The sequence below is a fragment of the Neovison vison genome, chromosome 1 (genome assembly GCF_020171115.1).
Source record: "Neovison vison isolate M4711 chromosome 1, ASM_NN_V1, whole genome shotgun sequence".
In the NCBI taxonomy this organism is placed as follows: Eukaryota; Metazoa; Chordata; class Mammalia; order Carnivora; family Mustelidae; genus Neogale; species Neogale vison.
This window is the reverse complement of record NC_058091.1, coordinates 275,335,427-275,360,533: the sequence shown is the minus strand read 5'-3', so window position 1 is coordinate 275,360,533 and position 25,107 is coordinate 275,335,427. Positions and strand designations below refer to the sequence as shown.

General features: G+C 41.2%; 1 protein-coding gene across 2 annotated transcripts in view; it reads left to right on the top strand.

The window, feature by feature from the left end:
- The window catches only part of HMGXB3 (HMG-box containing 3), a 46,217-nt gene that overhangs the window by 3,522 nt on the left and 17,588 nt on the right, over positions 1 to 25,107 (top strand). The window contains exons 2-12 of one of the 2 annotated variants that reach the window (XM_044231543.1): positions 105 to 243; positions 1,366 to 1,540; positions 4,721 to 5,218; positions 6,276 to 6,374; positions 12,105 to 12,236; positions 16,512 to 16,658; positions 16,755 to 16,927; positions 18,530 to 18,705; positions 18,848 to 18,945; positions 21,649 to 21,747; positions 22,627 to 22,776. In XM_044231543.1, coding sequence (XP_044087478.1) covers positions 107 to 243; positions 1,366 to 1,540; positions 4,721 to 5,218; positions 6,276 to 6,374; positions 12,105 to 12,236; positions 16,512 to 16,658; positions 16,755 to 16,927; positions 18,530 to 18,705; positions 18,848 to 18,945; positions 21,649 to 21,747; positions 22,627 to 22,776 — 1,884 coding nt within the window. In that variant the 5' untranslated portion in view covers positions 105 to 106. Of the gene's footprint in view, positions 1 to 104; positions 244 to 1,365; positions 1,541 to 4,720; positions 5,219 to 6,275; positions 6,375 to 12,104; positions 12,237 to 16,511; positions 16,928 to 18,529; positions 18,706 to 18,847; positions 18,946 to 21,648; positions 21,748 to 22,626; positions 22,777 to 25,107 lie in introns of both variants that reach the window. The other variant, XM_044231537.1, reaches the window with a different exon arrangement.

Here is a 25,107-nt window from a genome sequence, read left to right as displayed (position 1 = left end):
GGGATCATGACCTGAGCCGAAGGCAGCTGCTTAACCAACTGAGCCACCCAGGTGTCCCCGGAAAATAGATTCTTGAAACCTATTTGTGTTTGACTTTCCTCTAGCCATGGATGCATCATATGATGGTACTGAGGTAACTGTCGTGATGGAGGAAATTGAGGAAGCCTACTGTTATACCTCCCCTGGGCCACCCAAGAAGAAGAAAAAGTATAAAATACATGGAGAAAAGGCCAAGAAACCCAGGTTAGCCAACACCTTTTGGTAGCTAGCATTTATAAACACAAACTGCTTGGAGAGCTGTGTTGAAGAAGTCTTTAGGCTGCCAGCTGCATCCAGACTCATTGAGAGTGCCATATTCATTGTTGAAGTCTCTGGATGGGCAGTGTGTTGTGGGGTGAGGGAGCTGGGGAATAGAAAGTTGTGGATTGATACCAGCAGTTGCTATTCCTGACCGGATCTTGATCATGTATTCATGCTGTCACAGGAAATTGTACCATACAAATGATGAAAGCTATGTACAAATGAAATAATGTTATTTATTATTAACATTATTGATATTTAAGCATTTAGAATAGGAAATTCATAAAAATCTAGAATTGTAATAGATCAATGATAACTATAAAGATTATCCATGCTCTAGCTCTAATCTCGCTCTTAACTAAATACTCTAAAACTTCTTGCTGAGGTTACAACCACTTTTGGGTTACTTTGGTAGTTAATTTACTTCCTTTCTCAGCCCTGGGGAGGTGCTGTTGGCCAGTGAGATGACCAGAGGCTCTGTGGAGAAGTAAAGCATGTGGGTGATAACCAGACTGTGATTAGGCCCCTAAATAACCTTTCCCCAAGAGGGGGATGGCAGTGTACTTGTTTATCTTTGCTCATACTTGCCTATAGAGCCGATCATTCCTACGGAAAAACTGGTCCAAGGAAAAGTAAGTCAGATAGGCTTTTGCTTCCAGGTTTCTGGAGGGAAAAACCTCCTGTACACCGATGGGGCTGTTATTTATGTATTCATTTATTTCCTTTTAAAAGATTTTTTTAAAGATTTTATTTGAGAGAGAAAGGATGTATACGTGAGAGAGATTACAAGCTGAGGGGAGGGATGGAGGGAGAAGCAGACTCCTGCTGAGCAGGGAGTGGGTTGTGGGACTTATCAGGCACTGATGCTTAACTGCTTAACCAGATGCTTAACTGCTTAACTGAGCCACCCAGGTGCCCTGAGGTATTATTTAAATGTTTGTTTGCTTCAGTCCCTACTTAGATAAATCCTTTGAAATGAAAAGCTAGGTTTTTGCCTCTTCACTGGCAAACCCGGACACTTCACTGGTTGAATGAGGGAAGACCTTAAGTTATTCCTTCCTTTAGGTCGGCTTACCTTCTATACTATTACGACATCTACTTGAAAGTGCAGCAGGAACTCCCCCATCTCCCTCAGTCTGAGATCAATAAGAAGATTAGTGAAAGTTGGAGGCTCCTCAGTGTGGCCGAGAGGAGTTACTACCTGGAGAAAGCCAAACTAGAGAAAGAAGGTTTGGATCCTGTAAGTAATTTTTTTCCCCAGCTAATTTCCCCATTCAGTCAGTGGTGAAGGCCCTGGGAAGAGCCCTCCCGTTCCCTTTTTTTCTTCTTGGAAAAACTTCGAGTTGAGTCCATTTTATCTTCCTTAATTTAGTAGTTTATAAGACATTTTTCCTGCACCCCATGAGTTTTCACCTTACTAATTGAAAGTAATGAATATGTGTTATATTGATTGCTGTCAGTTGTAACATAATCAGCAGTTAAGCTGGTGAGTGTGGAAGTAGATACAGCTGCTTTGTATAATGTCACATTCTTCTGTTAACACTGGTGGTTGTGCCCAATGCCAGAAGCAGAAGATGATGGAGGAGACAGGCCTGAATTAAAGAATGTGTAAGGATGTGTTCTAGATTGTGTCTGTCAGCCATTTTGTATTTCTGGTTCACAGTAACAGAACACTGACAACTGTTAATACTGCTGGTTTTTTATTAAACTGAAATTGCTGCAGGAAAAATAACTTTGTTGTTGGAAGGTTAACACCTTAACTCCTTTTTTCAATTGAAACATTGTCTCCGATTTCTTCTTTGATAATGTAGAGCCAAGGTTTTTCAGGAATGCAACAGCTATGTTAGAGCAGAAGAAGTTGTGTTTTCTTAGTGGAGGCCGTCTACCACTGCCATTTAGATTATTTTGCTCTTAGTGGCTTGGCATTTCTCTTTGTGGAAGAGTTTTGTGTTATCTAAGGTCTTGGAGATACCCGTCTGTACCCCCTCCTTTTAAAATTTTTTTAAAGGATATTTATTTGTCAGAGAACACAAGCAAAGGGAGCAGCAGGCAGAGGGAGAAGCAGGCACCTTGCTGAGCAAGGAGCCCAATACAGGACTGCATCCCAGGTCTAGGATCATGACCCTAGCCAAATGCAGATGCTTAACTGATAGCCACCCAGGCATCCCTGTACCCCCTCCTTTAGATGATTTGTTTGTAAACTGAATCTGGGAGACAGTTCCAGTGGGGAAGGGGAAGTGGAGTCTGGGAAAAGTATACATTCCCTGTGGTTTCCCCATCAATCAAGTCAACAACCTTTTTATCCCAATACAGGAAAATTTTGCCTATTCCCAGAGTGATAATGGTTTTTAAAGCTACACACTAATGTAGGCCCTTATTAAGTCTTTTAAAACATTTTTAAAAAGATTTTATTTATTTATTTGACAGAGAGAGATCACAAGTAGGCAGAGAGGCAGGAAGAAGTGGGGGAGCAGGTTTCCTGCTGAGCAGAGAGCCCTCCCTCTCTGCTCAGCAGGACTCGATCCCAGGACCCTGAGATCATGACTTGAGCTGAAAGCAGAGGCTTAACCTACTGAGGCACCCAGGCGCCTCAAAACAGTTTTTAAATAAATCATCTGCAATGATTTTTTCTTATCCATGTGGGGACTTTATATCGGCCATCCTCTCTAGAACTACTATCAAGAACATGAATTGATTAGCTCTGATATTAACTAGCTGTGACCCTAGAAGACTCGCTTAACCTTTGAGTCTTGGTTTCCTCATTTGTAAAGTGGGAAATAATACTATCTACTCACAGCGTTTAAAATAGATAATATAAGCTCTTAGCTGAGTCCTTGACACATGCTGCCTTGGTCAGTGAATACCACTCTTCAGTAGGTTAAGTGTCCAGGGGCCACATGATAAGAAAAGGTGGTATTTAAGAGCATGAGTTATCCGAATGTGCCAAGATTTAGTAAGGCTTTGGGTGCTTTGTTTGACCTCTCTGAGATTGCCTGGTGCGAAGGTGAGACCCTCCTGCCTTCATACTTCGGGAGCCTGTCAGAGACCTTGTGGCAGCCTGGCTTCTCGGCAGTCCTTCCAGTCTCTTGCCACTTGGCAAGGCCCATAGTTCCAGTGTCATTCAGGTTGGCCTGGTGTCTAGGTGCCTGGATTGTTGATTAAGTCCAGATCATTCTATGCATTTACTACCACTCAATCTTGCTCTAACCTGTCTGCTTCAAAGGGTGACTTGAGAATGTTATTTCTCCATTATCTCTCCAGTAAAGGCTCCATAAAGGATTTGGCCTGTCCGCTTTTATGTTTCATCTGAGTGCTGCTTTCAACTTTCATCTGAGTGCTTCCTTTGTACCTTAAGTAGTCTCATCGACTTCTTGCTTTTGATGTATTTAAGGATCTTTTTGTAATGGACTTAGTGTTCCTTTTAAAAGATGCATCTGAAATTATTTCCTTTTAATTTCAGCTCTCACTTTAACTGTTGACTTTGAACTTTTCTGTTTTTCTTATTAGGTAACTTGCAGTTTATTTTGAAAAAATAAAGCAAAAGTACCCTTTTCTTGGCCATGAACCGTTTTGCTTTTAGTACCTGGTTTCCTTGCTCTTTAGAAGACCTGGTTTGGAGTCTTTACTACTTAATAATTTTGTGTTTGGGGGGAGTTTACCTCCCCAAGCTTCAATAGGAACAGTAATAGTACTCAACTTAATAGTGTTGTTAATGATAAGGTCAGAAAGGTATTTTCTGAATGTTAATTTACTAGTTAGTGTTAATATTTATATCCCCCCTCTGCTACCCCCAGTATATACAGGTTCTGTCAATTAACCCCATGCATACATACATTCTTTCTTGTGAATTGATCGGTTCATCCTCTGTTTTATAAGTCTGCGAGAGAAACCAGTATTATCAGAATTCTTGCTTGCTGCCTTGAGTTCCAGTTTGACCTGTTGATTTGTATTTTATGCCTTTTGGGGTTTTATTGAACATTATACTTTCTGGTTTTCAAGTCTTTGGCTACTTTGGAATCCTAATGTTACAGAGCTGGAAAGGAACTCATATATAGCTAAATTCAAATGGAGCAGCAAGACCCCAAAATTGAAAGTATTTGCTCAAGACTGCAGATCTGAGATTCCAGCTCACCGTTTCAAATGCCAAGATCAGTGTCCTTTCCAGAGTCTGATCCCTATTACCTGTCTCCTGTGTGACTGAGCAAGTAAGCTACTTGGGCTAAAGTGTGATTCAGAGGAGGACGACATTGCTGTTGACAGAGGCTGACCCTCTTGAAATCTTAGGTCAAGAGAGGAGTTTTTGTGGTCCCTTTTGCAGAAAACAACCCAAAAAATGAAAAAAAATTATAGATGTATGTGTATGTGGTCTCACACCATTTCTCTCTGCTTGCTTCCCCCTCCCTGGCTTCCTGGTCCTCAGAACTCCAAGCTTTCTGCACTGACTGCTGTGGTTCCGGACATCCCAGGTTTCCGCAAGATCCTCCCCCGCTCAGATTACATCATCATCCCCAAGAGCAGCCTACAGGAAGACCGCAGTTGCCCTCAGCTAGAGCTTTGTGTGGCCCAGAACCAGGTGTCCCCTAAAGGACCATCACTTGTGTCCAGCAGTGCCCCGGAGGCAGTGCCTAGCCATGCAGGCATGGCAGAGCAGTGCCTGGCTGTGGAGTCCCTAGCTGAGGAGGTGGGAGCCCTTTCCCAGCCGGGTGCCGTGCAAGAGATCGCCACCTCAGAGATCCTTAGCCAGGATGTGCTCCTGGAGGAGGCTTCCCTGGAGGTAGGGGAGAGCCACCAACCGTACCAGACAAGCCTGGTAATTGAAGAGACTTTAGTGAACGGCTCACCAGACCTCCCTACTGGAAGCCTGGCCGTGCCCCACGCCCAGGTTGGGGAGAGCATGTCAGTGGTAACTGTCATGAGGGTAAGTGACTTTGGTACTTATGTCTCTTTTACTTCATCTGGAATTACTACAAAGGTAGCTGGCACCATGCAGTGGTAATTAAGAGTGCTGGTGTGGACTTCTAGTGGGACTACAGTTCTCTTGAACCTTTTTTCCTTGGGCTTGCTTACTTTAAAGTTCTCTTCAGTTTCTTAGGCCCTCTTACCAACTCCTTTTGCCCAGCACAGCCAGGACTTTATTCACCCAAGAGAGTACATGAGGTGCATTAACAGCATTTCAATGATACGGGTTATCCATGAATCAAAGTTAGAGCCTCTCAAGCTGTTAGGATTTTATGTTCCCTGAAGATTGTCTCAGCAAACACAATGGCACCTTGAACCGTTAAGGAGAATTTTCAGATGATCTTCCTGGGTGCACAGTGGGTAGGAAAAAGGAAGCTCTCTTCAAGGCCAGGTTGATAGTCTTTCCAGTGGCACAAGTTCAGCCATGCCCAGTTGGGAAGAACAGTCTCAGTGATCCCACAGCCTGGTGCCCCTGGAAGCTCTGGAGCTACCACCATGCCCTCTGTTACCCTGGGTAATGTGGCACCCTCAGAATAGGACTTCTGCTCAGGCCAAGAGGAATGTAGGATGGCCTGGATGTGAGAGCAGGTAGCTCCTTGGAAAGGAATCTGTGGTAGGCCTAAGTCCATTTTATTGTTTGTTGCCTCAGGACTGTTTATGATAATGAAGCATGCCACCTGCCTGCGTAAGGCAGATCAATAGGGTGTCAGCACTTGACAGGGTCAGAACAGTTGGGTTCTTTCACTAACCACTTACGTGATCTTAGGAGTCCTAAGTCTCTTAGGACCTCAGTTTTCTTATTTGTAAAATGAGGATAGCACATTCTTCGTGGTAAAATTTTTCTGTATCTTTTTTTCTTAATTAAAGTTTTGAGATAATTGTAGACTTATTTTTTTGGATAAGCACACTGTCTCTGGTTATTGGACTTGATCCGTCTTTCAGTGTTTGTTGTGGGTGGCCCTGGGTATTCTTCATTCCATCTCAGTAAAACTGTCCTTCTCTCCATGTGCCCACAGGATTCCAGCGAGAGTAGCTCTTCTGCGCCAGCCACACAGTTCATCATGTTGCCTCTTCCTGCCTACTCAGTTGTGGAGAACCCCACTTCCATCAAACTGGTCAGTGTGTGGGGAGTTGATGGAGATAGGGCTCCAAAAGAATTCTTTTCCAGGTAGTTTTCAAAGTCTCATAACGTTTAGACAGTAGGACTGGCAAAGGCCTCAAATTACCTGCTCTAGGTACACTTTACTGGGGATAGGGGTGGCGGGAGGTTCTGTGAAGGGAGCTCTGCAGGCTCCTTAAACTCCTTGAGGTACATATAAACTTTTTAAGAGTATTTACCTAGGATAGGTTCAGTGCCTCTTGCAAAATCTTCAGAAGCATACATGATATAGAAAAATTGAGGGCCATTAGTCTGATTCAATCTTACTATCATACAGATTACAAAAAAAGCCTAGAGAAGAGAAAGGGCATGTTCTCCTTATCATTCAAAGCCACTGGGCTGCAAAACAAGCTGGAACCAGGACCCTGGTCTTTTGATTCTCAGTTAATGTTTTTTTTTTCATCACATACTGTAGCATCGGGGCTGAGATTTATTATCCCTAAATATTTCATATTTTTTTTCATGATCCAAGCCCATGGCAGAGGCCCATCCCACTGAGCCACCCAAGTGCCCCCAAAACTTTTTTCAATACCCGATTTTTCAATAGTAATATATAATAACAGTTAATTTTTTTGCATATTCAACTTCCGTTCTGCAACTTTGTTAAAGTTGGCCTTTTTGTAGTTTCTGTTGCATTTTCTACATAGTTTATCATGTGTCTTTGAATAAAGATAGTTTTATTTCTTTTCTGATTTGGATTCCTATTTTTTACTACACAATGTGGGACCTCCAATACCATATTGATTAGAAATGGTGAGAGCGGATATTTTTCTTGTTCCTCATCTTAGGAGGAAAGCATTCAGTCTTTTACCATTAGGTATAATATTAGCTATAGGTGTTTTGTAGATGCCCTCTTCAAGTTTAGGAAGTTCTCTCATATTCCTAGTTTGTTGGGAGCTTTTTTATCAGGAATGGATGTTGGATTTTGTCAGATGTTTTTCCTTGGTCTCTTGAAATGGTTGTAGGAATTTTCTTTTTTAGTTGTTAATGTGGTTAATTTCATTGTTTTTCACATGTTAAACCAACCCTGCATTCTTTGAATAAATTCCACTTGGCAATCATGTATTATCCTTCTAGTATATTGTTGGATTTGATTTGCTGAAACTTTGCTCAGGAATTTTGTGTCTATGTTCATGAGGATGTTGGTCTTTAATTTTCTTGTATAGTGTTTGTCTGGTTTTAGTATCAGGGTAATGTTTACCAAAGAGAGTTAGGACATAGTTTTTCCTCTTCATTTTTCAGGAAGAGTTTGTGTGGTAGTGGTATTGGTATTATTTCTTCCTTAAATGTTTGGTAATTGCCAATGAGTCAGTGTGGGCCTGGAGATTTCCAGGGGAAAAGATTTTAAATCTAAAAAAGAAGATTTTTAATCTCAAGTCCAATTTTTAAAATACACATAGGGCTATTTAGATTATTTTAAAATAATTTTAGAGTATTTAGATATAGATTATTTTTGAGTGAGCTTTGGTAGTTTGTCTTTTAGGGAATTTGTCCATCTCATCTAAATTGTCAAATTTATTGACATAAAATTGTTCAAAACACTACTCTTTTTAAAAACTGTGGTACAATATGCATAACATAAAACTTATGAATTTAACCATTTTTTAAGGGTACAATTCAGGGTCATTAAGTATATTCACAGTGTTGTGGAATCATCGCCAAAACCTATTTCCAGAAGTTTTCGTTACCCAGACAGAAATCTTGGGCCTATTAAACAATAAGTCTACATTCTCCCTCCCCTAGCCCCTGGTAACCTCTGTTTTACTTTTTATCTCTGAATTTGCATATCATAGGTACCTCACATAAAGGGAATCATGTATATATTGTCCTTAATGGTCTCATTTTTTCACTTAGTATGTTTTCATGGTTCACCTGTCTTGTACCATGTATCAGAATTTCATTTCTTTATGGCTGAATAATATTCCATTGTGTGTATATCCTACATTTTGTTTATCCATTCACAGACAGTGGTGGACATTTAGTTTGTTTTTATCTTTGGGCCCTTGTGAATACTGCTGCTATGAACTTTAGTGGATAGATGTCTGTTTGAGCCCCTGATTTCAGTTTTTTGGTGAATATACCTAGGAGTGGAATTGCTAGATCCTATGGTAATTCTGTTTAAAGTTCCTGAGGAATGCTTATCCTTTAGTATCTGTAGACTGTAGTGATTTTACCTATCTCATCACTGATAATGGTAATTTGGGTCTCTTATTTTTCCTGACAAGTCTGGCTAGAGGTTATCAATTGTATTGACCTTTGAAAAATCAGCTTTTGGTTTCATTGATTTTCTCTTTTGTTTTTCTTTGTTGGATTTCACTGATATTTGCCCAGATCTTTATTATCTTTTTTCTGCTTACTTTGACTTAATTTATTCTTTCCTAGTTTCTTAAGATAGAAGCAGAGGTCATTGATTTGAAACCTTTTTTTCCTAATATAGTTGCTTAGTGCTATGCATTTCCCTCTAAGCACTACTTTGGTGGCATCCCACAAATTTTGATATGGTATATATTTTTTTTTTTTTAAAGATTTTATTTATTTATTTGACAGAGAGAAATCACAAGTAGGCAGAGGCAGGCAGAGAGAGAGGGGGAAGCAGGCTCTCTGCTGAGCAGAGAGCCCGATGCGGGACTCGATCCCAGGACTCTGAGATCATGACCTGAGCCGAAGGCAGCGGCTTAACCCACTGAGCCACCCAGGCGCCCTTGATATGGTATATTTTTATTTTCATTTTGTTCCGAATACTTTCTGATTTATTCTTTGACCCATTAGTTATTTAAAAGTACATTATTTGCTTTCCAAATGCTTGGGACTTTCCAGATATCTTCCTTTTACTGACTTCTGATTTAATTCCATTATAGTCAGAACTTTGTAGTTTATAAGACTTAATTCCTTTTAAATACATTGAAACTTATTTTATGGCCCAAAATATGGTTTGTCTTGATAAATGTTCTGTGTGCACTTGAAAAGAATGTGTCTTCTGTTGAGTTGGAGTGTTCCATACATGTCAGGTTAGGTCAAGTTGATTGATAGTGGTCAACTCTTTTATATCCTGACTAATTTTCTTTCTACTTGTTTGGTCAGTTATTGAGAGAAGGTATCCACCTGTCACTGTAAATACTATTTATCTGTATCTTATTTCATTTTTTTTTTAGTTTTTGTGTCATGTGTTTTTTTGTGTGTGTGTGTTGTGTGTTTTGACTCTTGTTACTAAGTACTTAAACATTTAAGATAGTTATTTTTTTTTTTTTTAAGATTTTATTTATTTATTTGAGAGAGCAGGGGCTAGAGGAAAAGGGAGAAGCAGACTCCCCATTGGGCAGAGAGCCAACACACAGGATCCCGAGATCATGACCTGAGCTGAATGAAGGCAGATGCTTAACCATTTGAGCCATCCAGGCATCCCAGGATTGTTATGTCTTCATGATGAATTGACCCGTTCATCATTATGAAATGACCTCTATCTCTGGCAGTATTGTCTGCTATGAAGTTTACTTTGATATTGAGCTTTCTTTTGATTATTATTAGGAAGCTAAATCTTTTTCCAGCATTTTACTTTCAACCTATTTATATGTAATGTACTTTTTTTGTGGGCAGTATATAGTTTGGATCTAAGAGCAAGACCTGACGATCTCTATTTTTTAATTGCAGTATTGAGGCCATATACATTTAATGTATGAACATATAGTTAGGTTTACATCTGTCATTTTACTCTTTGTTTTCTGTTTTGTTTTGCTTTCTTTTGAACTGAATATTTCTTATGAATCCATTTTATCTCTTACTGGCTTATTAGCTATTTGTTTTAGTTTTTGTGGTGCTTTCTTGAGGATTAGTATGTACATCTTTACCTTATCACAGTCTGTCTTGTAAAACCTGTGGATAAACAGTCTATTTTTAGATGAGAAAGTAGTCATATCTTCAACAAGAACAGCCACTGCAACCTAATTCATGGTGAAATTACAGGTTTCTTCCTGAGCCTTTGCTGTCCTGGAAATTATTATTCTTTCATGATTAAATAAGTGTCAGCCAGACTCTTCCAGAAAGCTTTTATAAATAATACTTAAGAATGAAAAAATCAGCCTCGAACACTAGCGTTTTTTTCCTTATTTCTATAAACTGCTGTTTAGGTTCGTGGTAATCTATTTATAGTAGTGGCCTAACTTCAATTTTTACTCTGCTTTCTGGTGGTGTTCAGAATAAATTTTTTTTTTAAAAAAAGATTTTATTTATTTGACAGGCTTGAGATCACAAGTAGGCAGAGAGGCAGACAGAGAGAGGAGGAAGCAGGCTCCCTGCTGAGCAGAGAGCCCGAAGGGGGGGGGGGGCTCGATCCCAGGACACTGGGATCATGACCTGAGCCAAAGGCAGAGGCTTTAACCCACTGAGCCACCCAGGCGCCCCCAGAATGAATATTCTGTATAGAGCCACAGTCTGAGCAAAGAGGAGAGATGTTTTATATCCCGGTAATAATAGTTTCTCACAAACCTGTAGAATCGTTTACAAGTTACTAAGTGACGTTTCTCCTTATTTCTTACCACATTGGCTCTTTAGGGTATAGGAAGGGCGGGTGATTTTACAGAGATGAAACCCAGGGTCCAAGAGCTAAAGTGACTTAACCCCAGGTCACCCAGTGTGTTAGTGCTGGAGTTGGAACTCAAAGCTCGGTCTCTTCTGGGTGCCACACCACCCATCCTCATCTTGACTTGCTACCACTAATACAAACCCCTTTTCCCTAGGTGTTCTGGCAGAAGGAACCTAGTAGCAGCTTGGTGTTTCCTCAAGGGAGCTTTTTGCTTTTTGGCCAGTCTTGGGGAGGTGGGATTGATATCTTAGTAAACACCCATAAGGAACAGAACAAATCTGACAGGGAAATGTTTTCTTTGCAGCGTTAATCAAGAATTGGAGCATGGCTAATTTGTATTTGCAGCTGAAATGTAATAACCCGTTGTAAGCATTCTATTCAAAGGGAAGTCACTGTAATCATTTCCTTCAAAGGGAAGTCAGGGGAGATTGTGAGACCCAGTAGCTGAATGTATTCATATGCAAATAAATTCTGTTGTGTATCAGAGGACTTGATTTCTATTGGAATTCCCTTTTTTTTTAAGTGCTATTGTTTAGTTTTATATCTCTGAACCCTAAGTCCTTGGTTCTCTGATTTTTAACAAGAATGAAGATGAAGCTAATTCTTCAAAGTATTTAGAACTGTAAGGTGCAGTCAGGTCCATGGAAGCAATCTCGGACCAAGAATCAAAGACTTCAGAGTTCTAGGTCTAGGTGTGGCCTTCATTCACTATACAATTTGAGGCAAAGCATTTAACTACATTGAACCACAGTAGTTACAGTACCTACTTCATAGAGTTGCTGAGAGCATTAAATGAGATGTTGATAAAGTGTTTTAGCACTGTGTGGTACTTAGCTTAATTAGTAGTAATTATCGCTGTCTTTATATTTCTGATACCTATCTGTGTAACCTTGGGCCGCTATCCTTTGTCATGTGAACCCAGTTTCTCCATTTCTAAAAAATGGATTAATCTTAGAACCTTTACAATTCTGACCATTTAAGATACCATGAATTGGCTATCCTTCTACAAGCTGGCGTCTTCCTGGCATTGTTGTGGTTATAATGGTCATCATGATCCAAGAGGGGTTACACTGTGGTCTTGATTCTGACCCCCTCTTTTCCTTACAGACCACTACGTACACCCGCCGGGGCCACGGGACATGCACCAGCCCAGGTTGCTCCTTTACATATGTCACCAGGCACAAACCACCTAAGTGCCCCACCTGTGGTAACTTCCTAGGAGGGAAGTGGGTCCCAAAGGTAAGCTCCAGTGGTTATTGCTGCTTTGGAAGCCCTACAAAGTAGGCTTCCTGGTCCCCTTTAGAACAGAGGACTTAAAAAATAAGTACTTGTTCTTATTTTCTGACTATGCAAATAAGTTTCATTGTGACTTTTAAAAAGAGAATAAAATGTTATCCATAATCTTATTCCATCCAAAGAAAAATCATTGTTAATATCTTGGTGTATTTTCTTTCAGTTTTTTTTCTGTGAATATACAAGTTCTTTAGCTTCCCCCTCCCTTTTTTTTTTTTTTTTAAGATTTTATTTATTTATTTGACAGAGATCACAAGTAGGCTGAAAGGCAGGCAGAGAGAGGGGGAAGCAGGCTCCCTGCTGGGCAGAGAGCCCGATGCAGGGTTTGATCCCAGGACGCCAGGACCATGACCCTAGTCGAAGGCAGAGGCTTGAACACCCTGAGCCACCCAGGCACCCCCCCCTCTTTTTTTAACTTAATATATCATGCCATTAAATACCCTTCAAGACCATTATCATTAATTGCTTTATAACTTCCCATGAATGACTACACCATGTTGATTTATTCATTTCCTGTTAACCGTTAAATTTTTAACGATCCACCCTCCACACTGACTGCTTACTCAGGTGCATAACTCACATCTGCTCACTTACTAGCTCAAAGTCCTTTCAGTATCCTATAGTTCCTATTACGTGTAGAGGTTTTTAACCTGATATTTAGGTCTTTCATAATTAACTTTCCAAATGTATACCTGTGTCTCTGTTTCTTTCTAAATAAATGACGCCTGATACATAAATGAGCACTAGAGCTGTGCTGTTGTGAAGTTCAGTTCAGCATGTTTTTTTGTTACTTGTTTTATGCTTTGCACTGATATAAATCATACATACTTGCCACATTTTTTATATAAGACTATAAAGGTCAAAAGAATTAGAGTAGTCAAGGATGGGTTATAGAAGCATGGTCTTGAAGGATTAGTAGAATTTGGGTAGGTAGGAAAGGAAAGAGAGTGCTTTGTTTTTGTGAAAATCTTTAGGCTAGGTATGTGTTTGTTAGGTGTTTAATTCAGCATGATCCAGACTTAGCTGTGTAGAGAAAACTGATGTAGTGGCATACCTATTGAGTTCCCTGGGGGCAGTTTCTATAGAGCAACTGAAAAATACTGGGATGGTGACTTTTGCCCTCTGGCTGAGTGTTGGGAGTTCAGGGCATCACAAATCCCAGGAGACAGAATAGGTTAATAATTAAGAACACAATTCTGGGGGTGCTTGGCTGGCTCAGTTAGGAGAACATGAGATTCTTGATCTCCAGGTTGTGAGTTCAAGCTGCACATTAAGTGGAGATTATATACAGACATACACAAACATGGAAGAAGTAAGAGAAAAAGAAAGGAAACAGGTATTTGGTCTCTACACCAGGTTCCTGGCACTGCGTTCCTAAACCCCCAGAGATTTCCTGAGTGATAGAAGAGAAAGGAGTATCTTTGGGGTGTGGGGGGGTAGTGGAGTACACTTCTGGGGTCAGCTCAGCTTTCCTCAGTTTAAACATTTGCCTCCTGGGGATTTTAGCTGTGAAACCTTGGGCAAGTCACTTTATGTCTGTTCTTACTGGTTTATCTTTCATCTGTTAGTGGAAGTTAACAGTAGTGCCTACCTTATTAGGGTTGGTGGAAGGATCAAATGAGATTATCCCTGAAAAGTGGATGGCACATTCCTAGATTAAATCCTCAGTCAGGGGTCACTGCTGCCACTATTGGCAGCAGTGTAATTGTCTCTATTATGTTCATGCTGTCACTTCAGGGGGCAGGAAGGATCCAGTGCTAGTGTGTTTCAGGAGATTTTGTTGAGTTTTTTTTGCTCACCACCTCTTTTGTGATGCTCTTCAGCCATTTGGTTTCCTCCCACTCTAATTATTCTCCCCAAAATGTACTTCCTAAGCTGCAGTAGAGAGATTGAATAGGGTAGTTGGGATCCTTCTTGGCCCTTCTTCACAGATGCACAGCAGGTCTGTCAAATGACCTTATTTCTTGTGCTTTTGCATGGAAGAGTTCTGACTGCTCCTGTGGCCTTGTCTCCTTCAGGTTCTGTTTTTACTTCGGCTTTCTTTTCTTTCCCATTTATGTCTGTTTTCCCCCTTTGATTGAAATAACTTTTGAGCCATGGTTCTTCTTCTGAGATGAAACTCATGATGGGAAACCAGTTCTTTTTCTTAGTTACTTGTCCCCCATCTTGACAGTTGCTAAGTCAGATTTTTTTTCTCCAAAGGTTTTTATAAGAATTATAATGTAAAGAGTAGATGCTGTGATGTCTTAGTCTCATAGGATCAGAATTAGTGAGCATAAGAAGAAAAAAGGGTAATATTTGAGCATCATTGCACTTGGAATTTTAGAGATAAAAGTGACTTTGGTTTTCAAGATAGTTCAAGTCTCTAGCTGAGGAAAAATAGATTCAAGAGAAGTGACTTGTTAAGTTCAGATAGCTAATTATGTCAGTGCTTTTCCACTAAATCACACTTCCTAGTCATTGCTATGCTGTTTAGCTGCAGAATCTTAAGATTTCTGGAGTTCTGATTTTTGAAGCAGCAAGTATAAATAGTTTCTAAAAGCTCCGAATGTGTTCATGCCCGTCAGGAAATGACTCACCTTTTCTTGTATTGTTCCAGAGTTCATACTGGCTAAAATTAGCCCAAGAAAGTTTGGCACTGTTCCCAATGAATTGGATGGAACAAAAGATGGTGTATATAAAGCTTTTCAGCCCAAGGCCTCACTCCTTTGGCTCTCTGATTGTGGTAATTGAGGTCTCTGAGCGGGCAACTGGTAGTATTTAGCTTCCATCTTAAAAGAAAGTGACATCTAAAAAGGGTAGGCTGAGTTAAGGAAATCTGAACTCGCTAGGTAGCTTTTTGCTCTGATTCCTTAAATTATTCAGTCTCCCTGCAGAGGATTTTTGGCAGTGCTTTTCTCAAAGATTTCATTGCTGGGATTTAGTTAAACTTGTCTCCTGTTTTTCTGCTGACTTTTCAGTCTCCAGGAGTCAGTAGGCTCTATGCGGTTTACTTGGAATTTTTCTCTGTATTTACTTGTCCTTATGGATTATTACTTTGTGTGAGAATCTGGGAATGCTTTACTGGAGATTTCTTAAAGGTTATCCATATTGGTTCCAGAGACAGTGTGGTGCCCTGCTGGCTTTGGAAATGTGAGGGATTTTGGTAGTCAATGACTGGGTGAATACTGAAACTGAATAACATTAGCCACAGATGCTAATCTTCTGCAATGTGTGGGATTCCCCTGCACCATGAATTGGGCCACACAGAAGGCTATGTACTGCTGTCGGTGAACACTGAGAGCCTGGCTTTTATTTCATGGTGACAAAATGAGGGTTCTATTGAAGTTTGTCGTAGGTGACATGAGTAATTAGATGTGAAGCACAGCATAGATAGAACCCAGCTTTTATCCTCGTTGATAGGATCTTTCGCCATTCACATGGAATTTAAAAACCTTTCTGAGACCTGTTCTGAAGACAACCACTGTTTTATAAAAAAAGAAAATTGTGTACATGTATGTATATAAATATAGGTGTCTGTATAAATAATAGTATGTTTCCACAGCAGTGCTGACGGGATAAAAGCTATGGCACCAAGGAATTTTTTTTAAAGTAGGTTGATCTGAAATAGCTGATGTTTTTAGTGAGTTTGATTATTTTCTAGTAAGTAATTAATATGTATGAGTTAATTTGACCAAGGGAGAAGTTTGTGGCATGTGTGTAGGTCAGCCTTAAGATTTATCTGACAGAATCTGGAACAAAAGAGTTTGCCCCAATAGAATTGGAAGCTTTGAGTCTCTCCGTGTGAGATTTGACCACATTGGGATTAACTGAATCTCATAAAGGGACCACCAAAACAAACAATTAGGACTTCTAGGCCTAGTATGGCAATACGTCAGCTTCTATCTAGATGTAGAGAAGCAGGCTTTAAAGGTCAGGCCCGAAATGCCGACATTTGTTTGCTGAAACTTGAAGCTATCAATAAGAAACTTGTCAGGAGGAGAACAGCTTTATCCTAAGTAAGGTGTTGTATAAGTGAAAGGAGCCAGAAGTCAAAAGACTTAGGTTCAGGCCAATTTTGTACTTGGGCCCGTAAGTTAGCCTGTTAGTCTCTCTGGGTCTCCCATCTCCTTATGTGTTACCCATCCATTTTTGTCGTGAGGATCACGAGAGAGTACTTGGGATGTGGTGTCTATCGTAAAATGCTGTATGCGTAAAGGCATTCTTATTTTTTTTTCTTAGGAAAAGCCAGCCAAAGTCAAAGTGGAATTGGCTCCTGGTATCTCCTCCAAAGGCTCGGTGGTTAAAAGAAATCAGCAGCCTGTCAACACTGAGCAAAACTCCCCTAAGGAAAACGCCTCCAAACTGACTCTGGAGAACTCGGAAGCTGTAAGCCAGCTCCTAAGTGTAGTTCCTCCAAGAGAAGTGGGTGAGGAGAATGAGTGGGAGGAAGTGATCATCTCAGATGCCCATGTTTTGGTCAAGGAAGCTCCTCGGAATCGTATAGCAGCCATGAAGACGCCGGTGGTCAAGAGTGGTGTGCAGCCTGAGGTCTCTCTGGGGACAGTTGAGAATGACAGTCCTGGACCAGACATACCACCACCAGCTGAGAGGACCAGCACCTCCAGTCCTCTCCCTGCTCCTAAAAAGCCTACAGGGTAAATTAACATGCTCATATATTGTAGGATTGTATTTAGAATAGCAGGTTGGGAAATGCTCCTTGTTTTATCCTGTGTCCTTACAGCATTCCTAAGAGGGATGAGAGCCCAATTAATGATTCCTATTTTAGAGATAAAGAAACCAAGGCCTAGAGCCACGGAATGATTTTGCCTTTCCTCTTACACTCTGCTGTCTGTGCATTGCTGTTGTGTTCCTGTACATCTCTTGTCATTTTCTCTGAAGCAGTTACTGGGTCCTGTTGGTACAGGCTGAGGGCGGTGTTACAAACTAGTATCCAATCCTGGATACTAGATTTGGAAAGAAAACCCTTATTCAGCCATCTTCTAGAATGATTCCTGTCCTGGTGGTCAGAGGATTCTGTTCTGCCTCCATTTGACTTTCGGCATTGTCCCTTCGTGCCCATTCTCGCCTCTGAAAAAATCTTGAGTTGGGAATTGAAAAAAAACCTAAATTTAATGGCTGGCCTGCACAGACCGATAAAGATTATGTGTAAAGCATGCACAGCCCAGTGCCTTACTGATGGGAGGAGGCCCATAAATAGGGGTTATTTTTCCTCTCCCTTCCCTCCTTAAAGGCCTGACTGGATTTTTCATGTGGCCCCTTTCCAGACATTGTTGTTGTCTTAATCTGCCCTTATTTGTTTATATTGGTGGCTCTCAACAGGGAACACTTTGGCCCCAGGGGACATTGAGGCAGTGTTAAGAGGCATTTGGGGTTGTGAAAACTGGAGGGCGGGGGGCAGAGGCCAGATGCACGACTCAACATTCTACAGTGCACAGGACAGGCCCCCAACAAGGAGTAGCCAGCCCAAAATGTCAGGAGTGTCAAGGCTTAGAAAATGTGGTGTATATTATTCGATTTGATGTTTTATTGTTGAATAGGAAATATATTCACATGTTTCAAACTCGAGATATAAACTGAAACAAATCTCTCTTCGAGCCTGTCCTTCACTCATCCATTTCCATTTTCCATACACAGTATTCCCATCTTCCTGTGTTTCTAGACATAATTTTACACAATGTGTATATGTATGTGTGTGTATATGTATTTTTTCCCTCCCTTTTTTACACAGATGGTAGCATAACTTAAATACTTCTGCATCTTGCCTATTTTTATTCAACAGTATACTTTGGGGATGGTTCTGTATCCTTAAAGAATGAAGCCATGCGGTTTAGACCTTTTGTTTTGGGCAAGTGAGTCACTTGGCAAATGTGTATTGAGGCCTTCTGTGATGTAGACTATGCTCAGCGCCAGAGCTACAAAGAAAATGTGACTTTGTTCTGCAGGGTCTCTTAGCTGCCCTCATGTGGGAGACTGAGCGACTTGAAATACTAATTAGAAGCAGATCAGATAGTATGACTACAGTAGCTGTCAATGTTCTGCATTGTAGGCATTCTTCTGTGCTTTTTTATCTTCATAATGACCCCATGAAATACCTCTCTAAAGCCTGACAGTTTATTTTACTGTCCCTCTACTCAAATGTTAATTGGAGATTATATTTTGGTTTTCTTCACCCCTTGGTCTGGAATTTTTAGATTTGCTGCCTTGTTAGTTTTTGGTTTGTTTTTTTTTTTTTCCAGAGTTGACCTGCTCACCCCTGGGGCCAGAGCCCCGGAGCTTAAAGGCAGAGCTCGGGGCAAGCCCTCATTACTGGCTGCAGCAAGACCCATGAGAGCAATTCTCCCAGCCCCATCTAACATGGGCCGAGGCAACAGCATGGGACTGCCCAGGGCCAGGCAGGCCTTTCCCCTGAGTGGTAAGGGGCTGGGACAAACCTGGGAGTGGGGAGCTGTCCAATGGGAAGGGGACAGGAGTGGGAGTTGATGAGAATGGAGATGAGAGACTTAGGGAGACTCTGAATGCACTGAAGTCACCAGTTTGGCTCCTGATTGTCTCAGATAAAACCTCCTCTGTGAGGACTTGTGGCCTGAAGCCAAGCACACTGAAGCAGCTGGGCCAGCCGATCCAACAGCCATCTAACACCAGCGAGGTGAAGGTAAGACTCATTCTCCAGAGGTGGGGCTTTCCAGGAGGCCTGCTGCTCTGAGAATAGGACTTCTGTTTAGTGTCTCAAAGCCATAAGCAAAAAGCCTGTTCTTATACTGGTAGACCTCTGGAATGAAGTTGAGCATGATGAGTTACTTATTTTTAGTGAAATTTCTTTTCTTGTTATAAAATGCATGCATGCTTTTAAACCTTTAATTTAGAAATAACTTTGAGTGGTGCCTGGGTGGCTCAGTTAAGCATCTGCCTTTGGGTCAGGTAATGATCCCGGGGTCTCGGGATCAAGTCCTTTGGCTCCCTGCTCAGTGGGGAGCCTGTTTGTCTCTCTGTCTGCCCTCCCCACCACTTGTACTCTTCTTCTATCTCTTAAATAAATCTTAAAAAAATAATTTTGAAACTTAGTGAACAAATTACATTGCAAGAGTACAGATAGTACGAAGAGCACCCGTATACTTTTTACCCATAGTCATTTACTATTCTAGCCCCTTTTGCTTTGTCATTTGTGCTCCTTTGTGCTTCTAAAATACAGGTAATTTAAGGGGAAGTTACATATCCTTTTGCTTCTTAATACTTCAATGTGTATTTGCTAAGAATAAGGATATTCTGCTACTGACACGTTGATACAATATTTCAGTCTGTCATTTGCATTCCCATTTCTTTTTTTTAAAGATTTTATTTATTTATTTGACAGAGAGAGATCACAAGTAGGCAGAGAGTCAGGCAGAGAGAGAGGAGGAAGCAGGCTCCCTGCTGAGCAGAGAGCCCGCTGTGGGACTCGATCCCAGGATCCTGAGATCATGACCTGAGCCGAAGGCATCGGCTTAACGCACTGAGCCACCAGGTGCCCCTGCATTCCCATTTCATCGGTTTTACCCAATTATGTCCTTTATAGCATTTTTCCACTCCAGTAGAGGATTCAGTCTAGGTTTGGGTAATTGCATATAGTTGTCTTGTTTCTTCAGCCTCTTTTGAAAAAATGAATGCATGACTGTTTTAGAAAGGTAAGGCAGAAAGAAAGTCCTTTGTAATCCTGCCACCCAGAGCTAACTACTATTGGCAGTCTGCGCCCATTCAGCCTTTGAGTCCTTTCCTGTGTTTGTGTTTTTTAATATTATTATTTTTTAAACCAAAAACATGGCTCTTACTTCACATTGTGGTTTGTAGCCAGTATAATCCTTTAAACTTAATGATAGGGTTATTAGAGGCTTCCCAGATGCCAAAAATTCAGTGTATTCAATCACATTTACTCTTAGGTATTTTTTGTTTTGTTTTGTTTTTTGCTTGTTTTAGTTCTTTTTCCATATGTGACTAGAATAGTTATGATCAGAATTCCCTAAATCAACATTTTTTTTTACTAGACATCTTTTTTTGGGTCATGCACATTTTTACATCACAGCTTATCCATACCTGTATACTTAAGAAGTAGAGGGAAGTAAACTTATCCATACCTGTATACTTAAGAAGTAGAGGGAAGCTATTTATGCCATTATTATATGCAGTCACTTTGCTATTTTTCATTTTGCAAAATGCTGCTTTCAACTCATTAAATTAATTTCACAATCCCTCTGTAGTTGAAAACCCTGTTAGACCAAAATTGAAATAGGAAAATCAGGCTGGCTTATCCCTTACCATGTGTTCTGCCGGGCAATTTCCCTTTCTCCAGATTTGCCCCCAAAAGAATATCAACTGACTTTTACTTTGAAGGCTGACGTGTTTGTTACCCAGATGTGGTGTCAGCACTGTGTGTGTGTGTGTGTGTGTGTGTGTGTGTGTGTGAGATTGATTGATTGATTTCTGGGTATAGAAGGCTGGTTATTTAGTCAGCTTCCACTGCTTTGTAGACTCCCAGCCCTGAGATTCCCTTTACTTGTGTAGATTCCCAGTCATCCATGTAAGTAGTTTCTTTTTGACTGGCAACATTGGGTTATTTGTTAAAAGCCATAGTCCTTTTGCTAGTTTTAAGCCTGTCAAATTAACATGAACTTTTATATTCTAAATATCAACTTAAATTCAGTTTTATAGAATAATTACCTTTAGAATGGTGTCTTCATCTTCTTCAGTTTTGTAAGTAATATCTACATTTCATATAGAACATTGGAAAATTTTTTTTAAGATTTTATTTATTTGAGAGAGTGTGTGGAAGAGAGCACAAGCAGGGAGAAAAGCAGAGGGAGAGGGAAAAGTAGCAGGGAGCTTGATGTGGCACTTGATCTCAGGACCCTGAGATCATGACCTGAGCCGAAGGCAGATGCTTGACTGACTGAGCCACCCAGGCGCCCCGAACATTGGGAAATTTCGTAAGTGGTGATAAATGGGGAAGCAGTCACAATTTTCCTCTCACCCTGTGACATTTTCGTGAGTAATCTCTCAGACTTCTGTGCCAACATTTAACCACATATTTGCGTGTATAATAATCATGAACTTCTCTCACTTGGTATTAGTTGTCTATCTGATTCACAGTATTTCTAATATGCAGTATTAGAAGTTGCACAGAAGAGAATGGCCACCCTGGACTTGGAAGTGACACTCAACCTTTGGTGGGCTGCTGATGCTGATTAGCATCCTAGAGGGCTTACATGGAGCATAGCTCTGTACATTCCCTTGGGAAACTATTTCCTCAAGCTGTTTCAGGACACAGGATCTCAGCAGTTTGAGGTTTTAGGAAAAACACCAAATCATTTGTTCTGATCCACAGCTACCAAATGGCCCGGCCAGTAGGACATCTCAGGTGAAAGTTGTAGAGGTCAAGCCTGATATGTTTCCTCCATACAAGTACAGCTGCACTGTAACGCTGGTAAGTGTAGCCAGTGGGTTGACATGGAGAGATGGTTCTGGTTTTCTGGCGGAGGATGAGTAAAAGTCTGAGGGTGGTGGGGAGTGGTCGTTCAGAGTGGTAGTAGGGTCAGAGGTATATCATTGGTTCTGAAGAGGCCATCACTGATAAAAATAATAGCTGCTGAGTGAATCAGCTGGGTTTCTCCCAGGTGATTTTTTTTTTTTTTAAGATTTTATATATTTATTTGACAGACAGAGATCATAAGTAGGCAGAGAGAGAGAGAGAGAGAGAGAGGAAGAAGCAGGCTCCCTGCTGAGCAGAGAGCCCAATGTGGGGCTTGATCCCAGGACCCTGAGATCATGATCTGAGCTGAAGGCAGAGGCCCCAATCCACTGAGCCACTCAGGCGCCCGTCCCAGGTGATATCTTTAAGAGTACGGGCCAGCTGAGTCTCGGATATTTCTTGGAGAGTAATTGGAGGTGAAAATCTAGTCCAGCTCTAGCATTCAGCAGTCTTTGGACCTTTTAACCTCAGATGTGTTTTCCACAGATACGCTTGAGAAAGCTGTATTTTCCTTCTTAAAATACCAGTTACATTCAGTAGTGGTATCTCAGAGCATTTGAGAAGTGCTCTGGTAAAGCAGCTTTGTTTCAGTTGGCATTTCCTACCAAGGTTTTCCCTCCCCACCCACCTTTTGTTTTTAACACTGCATGTATTATCCCAGTAAGCAAATATGTGACTCTGGGGATCTTATTTCAAGGCTCTTTGGAAGTTATTCTACATGTACGTTTGCAGTTGTCACTCTCATCTCTGATTGACTGATAGCTGGTCATCCTGGTGTTTGACTCTGCCCAAGTGTAACTTTTGTAGAACTGAATATTGGTCTTCCTTTTTTAGGATTTGGGCCTGGCTACTTCAAGAGGCAGGGGAAAGTGCAAGAATCCCTCTTGTAACTACGTCTACACCAACAGGCATAAACCGCGGATTTGTCCCAGTTGTGGTTTTAACCTTGCCAAAGACCGAACTGAGAAAACCACCAAGACTCTCGTGAGTTCCTTCCCTAAACACATACCATCGCCTTGTGTGAGCTCTGTTAATGCACCTGTTTTAGTAGAAATAAAATTTCTTAGTACATGATAGTAGTTAGAACCCCAGAACTGTAACCAGTTGTTAAGTTCTGAACCTAGCTGCCTTTTCTCTCGGCTTCCTTGTCTTCATTGTTAAGTCAAGAAGGCTGGGTAGGTACCTTAATCTCCGAGAACCATCTAGCCCAGTGGACCAAGAGGTTATTCGCCAAGATGAATGGGAACAGAGGCTTTAAAGAGAATTTGGAAGGAGTGGGATGGAAGGGTTACATTCTTTTAGATCTGAGACCTGGTGAAAGACCTGTAAATATTGTCTTGGTAAGTAGAGAATGCCAGCCCTAGACTTTATAGATGAGATCACTGCTTCTTAGGTTCCTTGCAGAACTTTTGGCTCAATACAAAGCTTTACTTCTAGCAGTCTTGGAAAATCTCTCTGAAGTTGGACCAAGTTGTTTGGATAGTAAAACACATTCCACTTGGCTCCTTAGGGCTTGTTTTTTATTTATTAGAACCAGGAAAAATGGGTATCTTTAGAGGTCTTTTGAATTTCTTTAAGTGAGCGGAAAGATCTAGCACCTGAGGCAGAAGATGAGGGTCAGAAGACAGATCTTCTTGGGATGCCTGGGTGGCTCAGTCAGTTAAGCCATTGCCTTCAGCTCAGGTCATGATCCCAGGATCCTGGGATCAAGTTCTGCATCAGGCTCCTTGCTTGGTGGGGAGCCTGCTTCTCTCTGCGCCTCTGCCTGCCACTCTGCCTGCGTGTGCATGCACTCGCTCTCTCCCTCTCTGACAAATAAATAAAATCTTGAAAAAAAAAAAAAAAAAAAGACAGATCTTCTTGATCTGCCTTGGGAGAAAAGGGGATGGCATCCAGAATAGGTCAGGATCCAACATGGAGCCTGGCCACTCCAGATCTAAGCTGACTTTGGGAGGTGGGCAGGATTTGGATAGAAGGGGAAGGCATTCCATACTCAAGGATAAGCAGTGGCAGAAGTGAGGAAGGAGCTAGAGAGGGTGTTCCAGTCACCCGAAAGAGAAGGATATGTAGGGAGGAGTACAGAAAATAAGGCACGAAAGGCACATTGGGGCCATATTGTGGAAGATCTTTAAAGGTAAACCAGGCAGTTTGTTTTTTAGGCCGTAGTGTCAGATTGAGGCCCGTGCTTTAATGTGCTGCTCTTCACTTAGGGTTGATGACATTCTGTCTCGATTCCTTCTTAGCTCCCAGTGACACCACAGTCTTTTAGGGCAGGTCTATGTTCTGTATCGGTAGAGGCTCAAACATTCCTTTCTCCTTTTTGATTGTAGTTGTTGATGTGGTTTGCAGTATGGAAATGGATGTTGCTCCCTAGGTTTAGGATAATGAGTTGACCTAATTTTCCAGGAATGGTCTAGGGACTTGGAGCCAATTGATTTCAAATCCTGCTCTTTGAAATTTATATTCTTCTCTCTTTGACTAATAGCTGCCTACCCATGGGACACTTACTTTTTGACATTCTGTCACCTTTCAACTTCCTGAATTCTAGAGAAATATACTAAACTGAAACACTAGTCAGAGACCCAGGGATCTTTGTGTGTAGGCTCTTTGGGGCCCCCTGGTGGCCATATGATTCCTGTGCAGCTTGTCCTTGGTGGGTATAAGTAAGACTGTAACAATTTCTGGACAGGAATGGTCTTCATTCCCTTCCATCTTTCATCTGTTGCTCAGAACAAAAGGATATAGTATTCCTGCCAGCTCTTCCAGTCCATGGTTCAACATAGGCATGACTGGGAACACACTATCTCCCAAGGCAACTCCTAGTGTCAGTCAACTCTCTGCAGCCATTCATTCATTCTTTCAGCAAGCATACGTTGAATACCTACTATAGGTCAGGTCTTTGGAGATACAAAGATAAATAGGACATGGTCCGTCCCTTGAGGAGCTCACAGTCTAGTGTGGGAGAAAGGTAGCCAAACTTAAAAATAATTAGACAGGAGTTGCTGCATGTGTGCAGAGTTACTCAAAAGTTCCTTCTTGTTATTTAGCATGTTATATCTGCAAAACAACATGTAAAATATGAATTAGCATTTTTGTGTGCCCTTGTGCTGGTATTGAGAATCTGTAAATAAGCAAGGAAGGACCTTACACTTGTGAAAGATGGGGGAATAATCTCACCAACTGGGAGTTAGTGAATTCTGCAGTAAAGAATGGACTCTGGGGGCATGCAGGAGGGAGTAATTTCTGCTGCATTTGTACAAAGGATTAGGGAGGAACCTCCACTGAAAAGGACCTGGGGTTTTTTTTTGTTTTGTT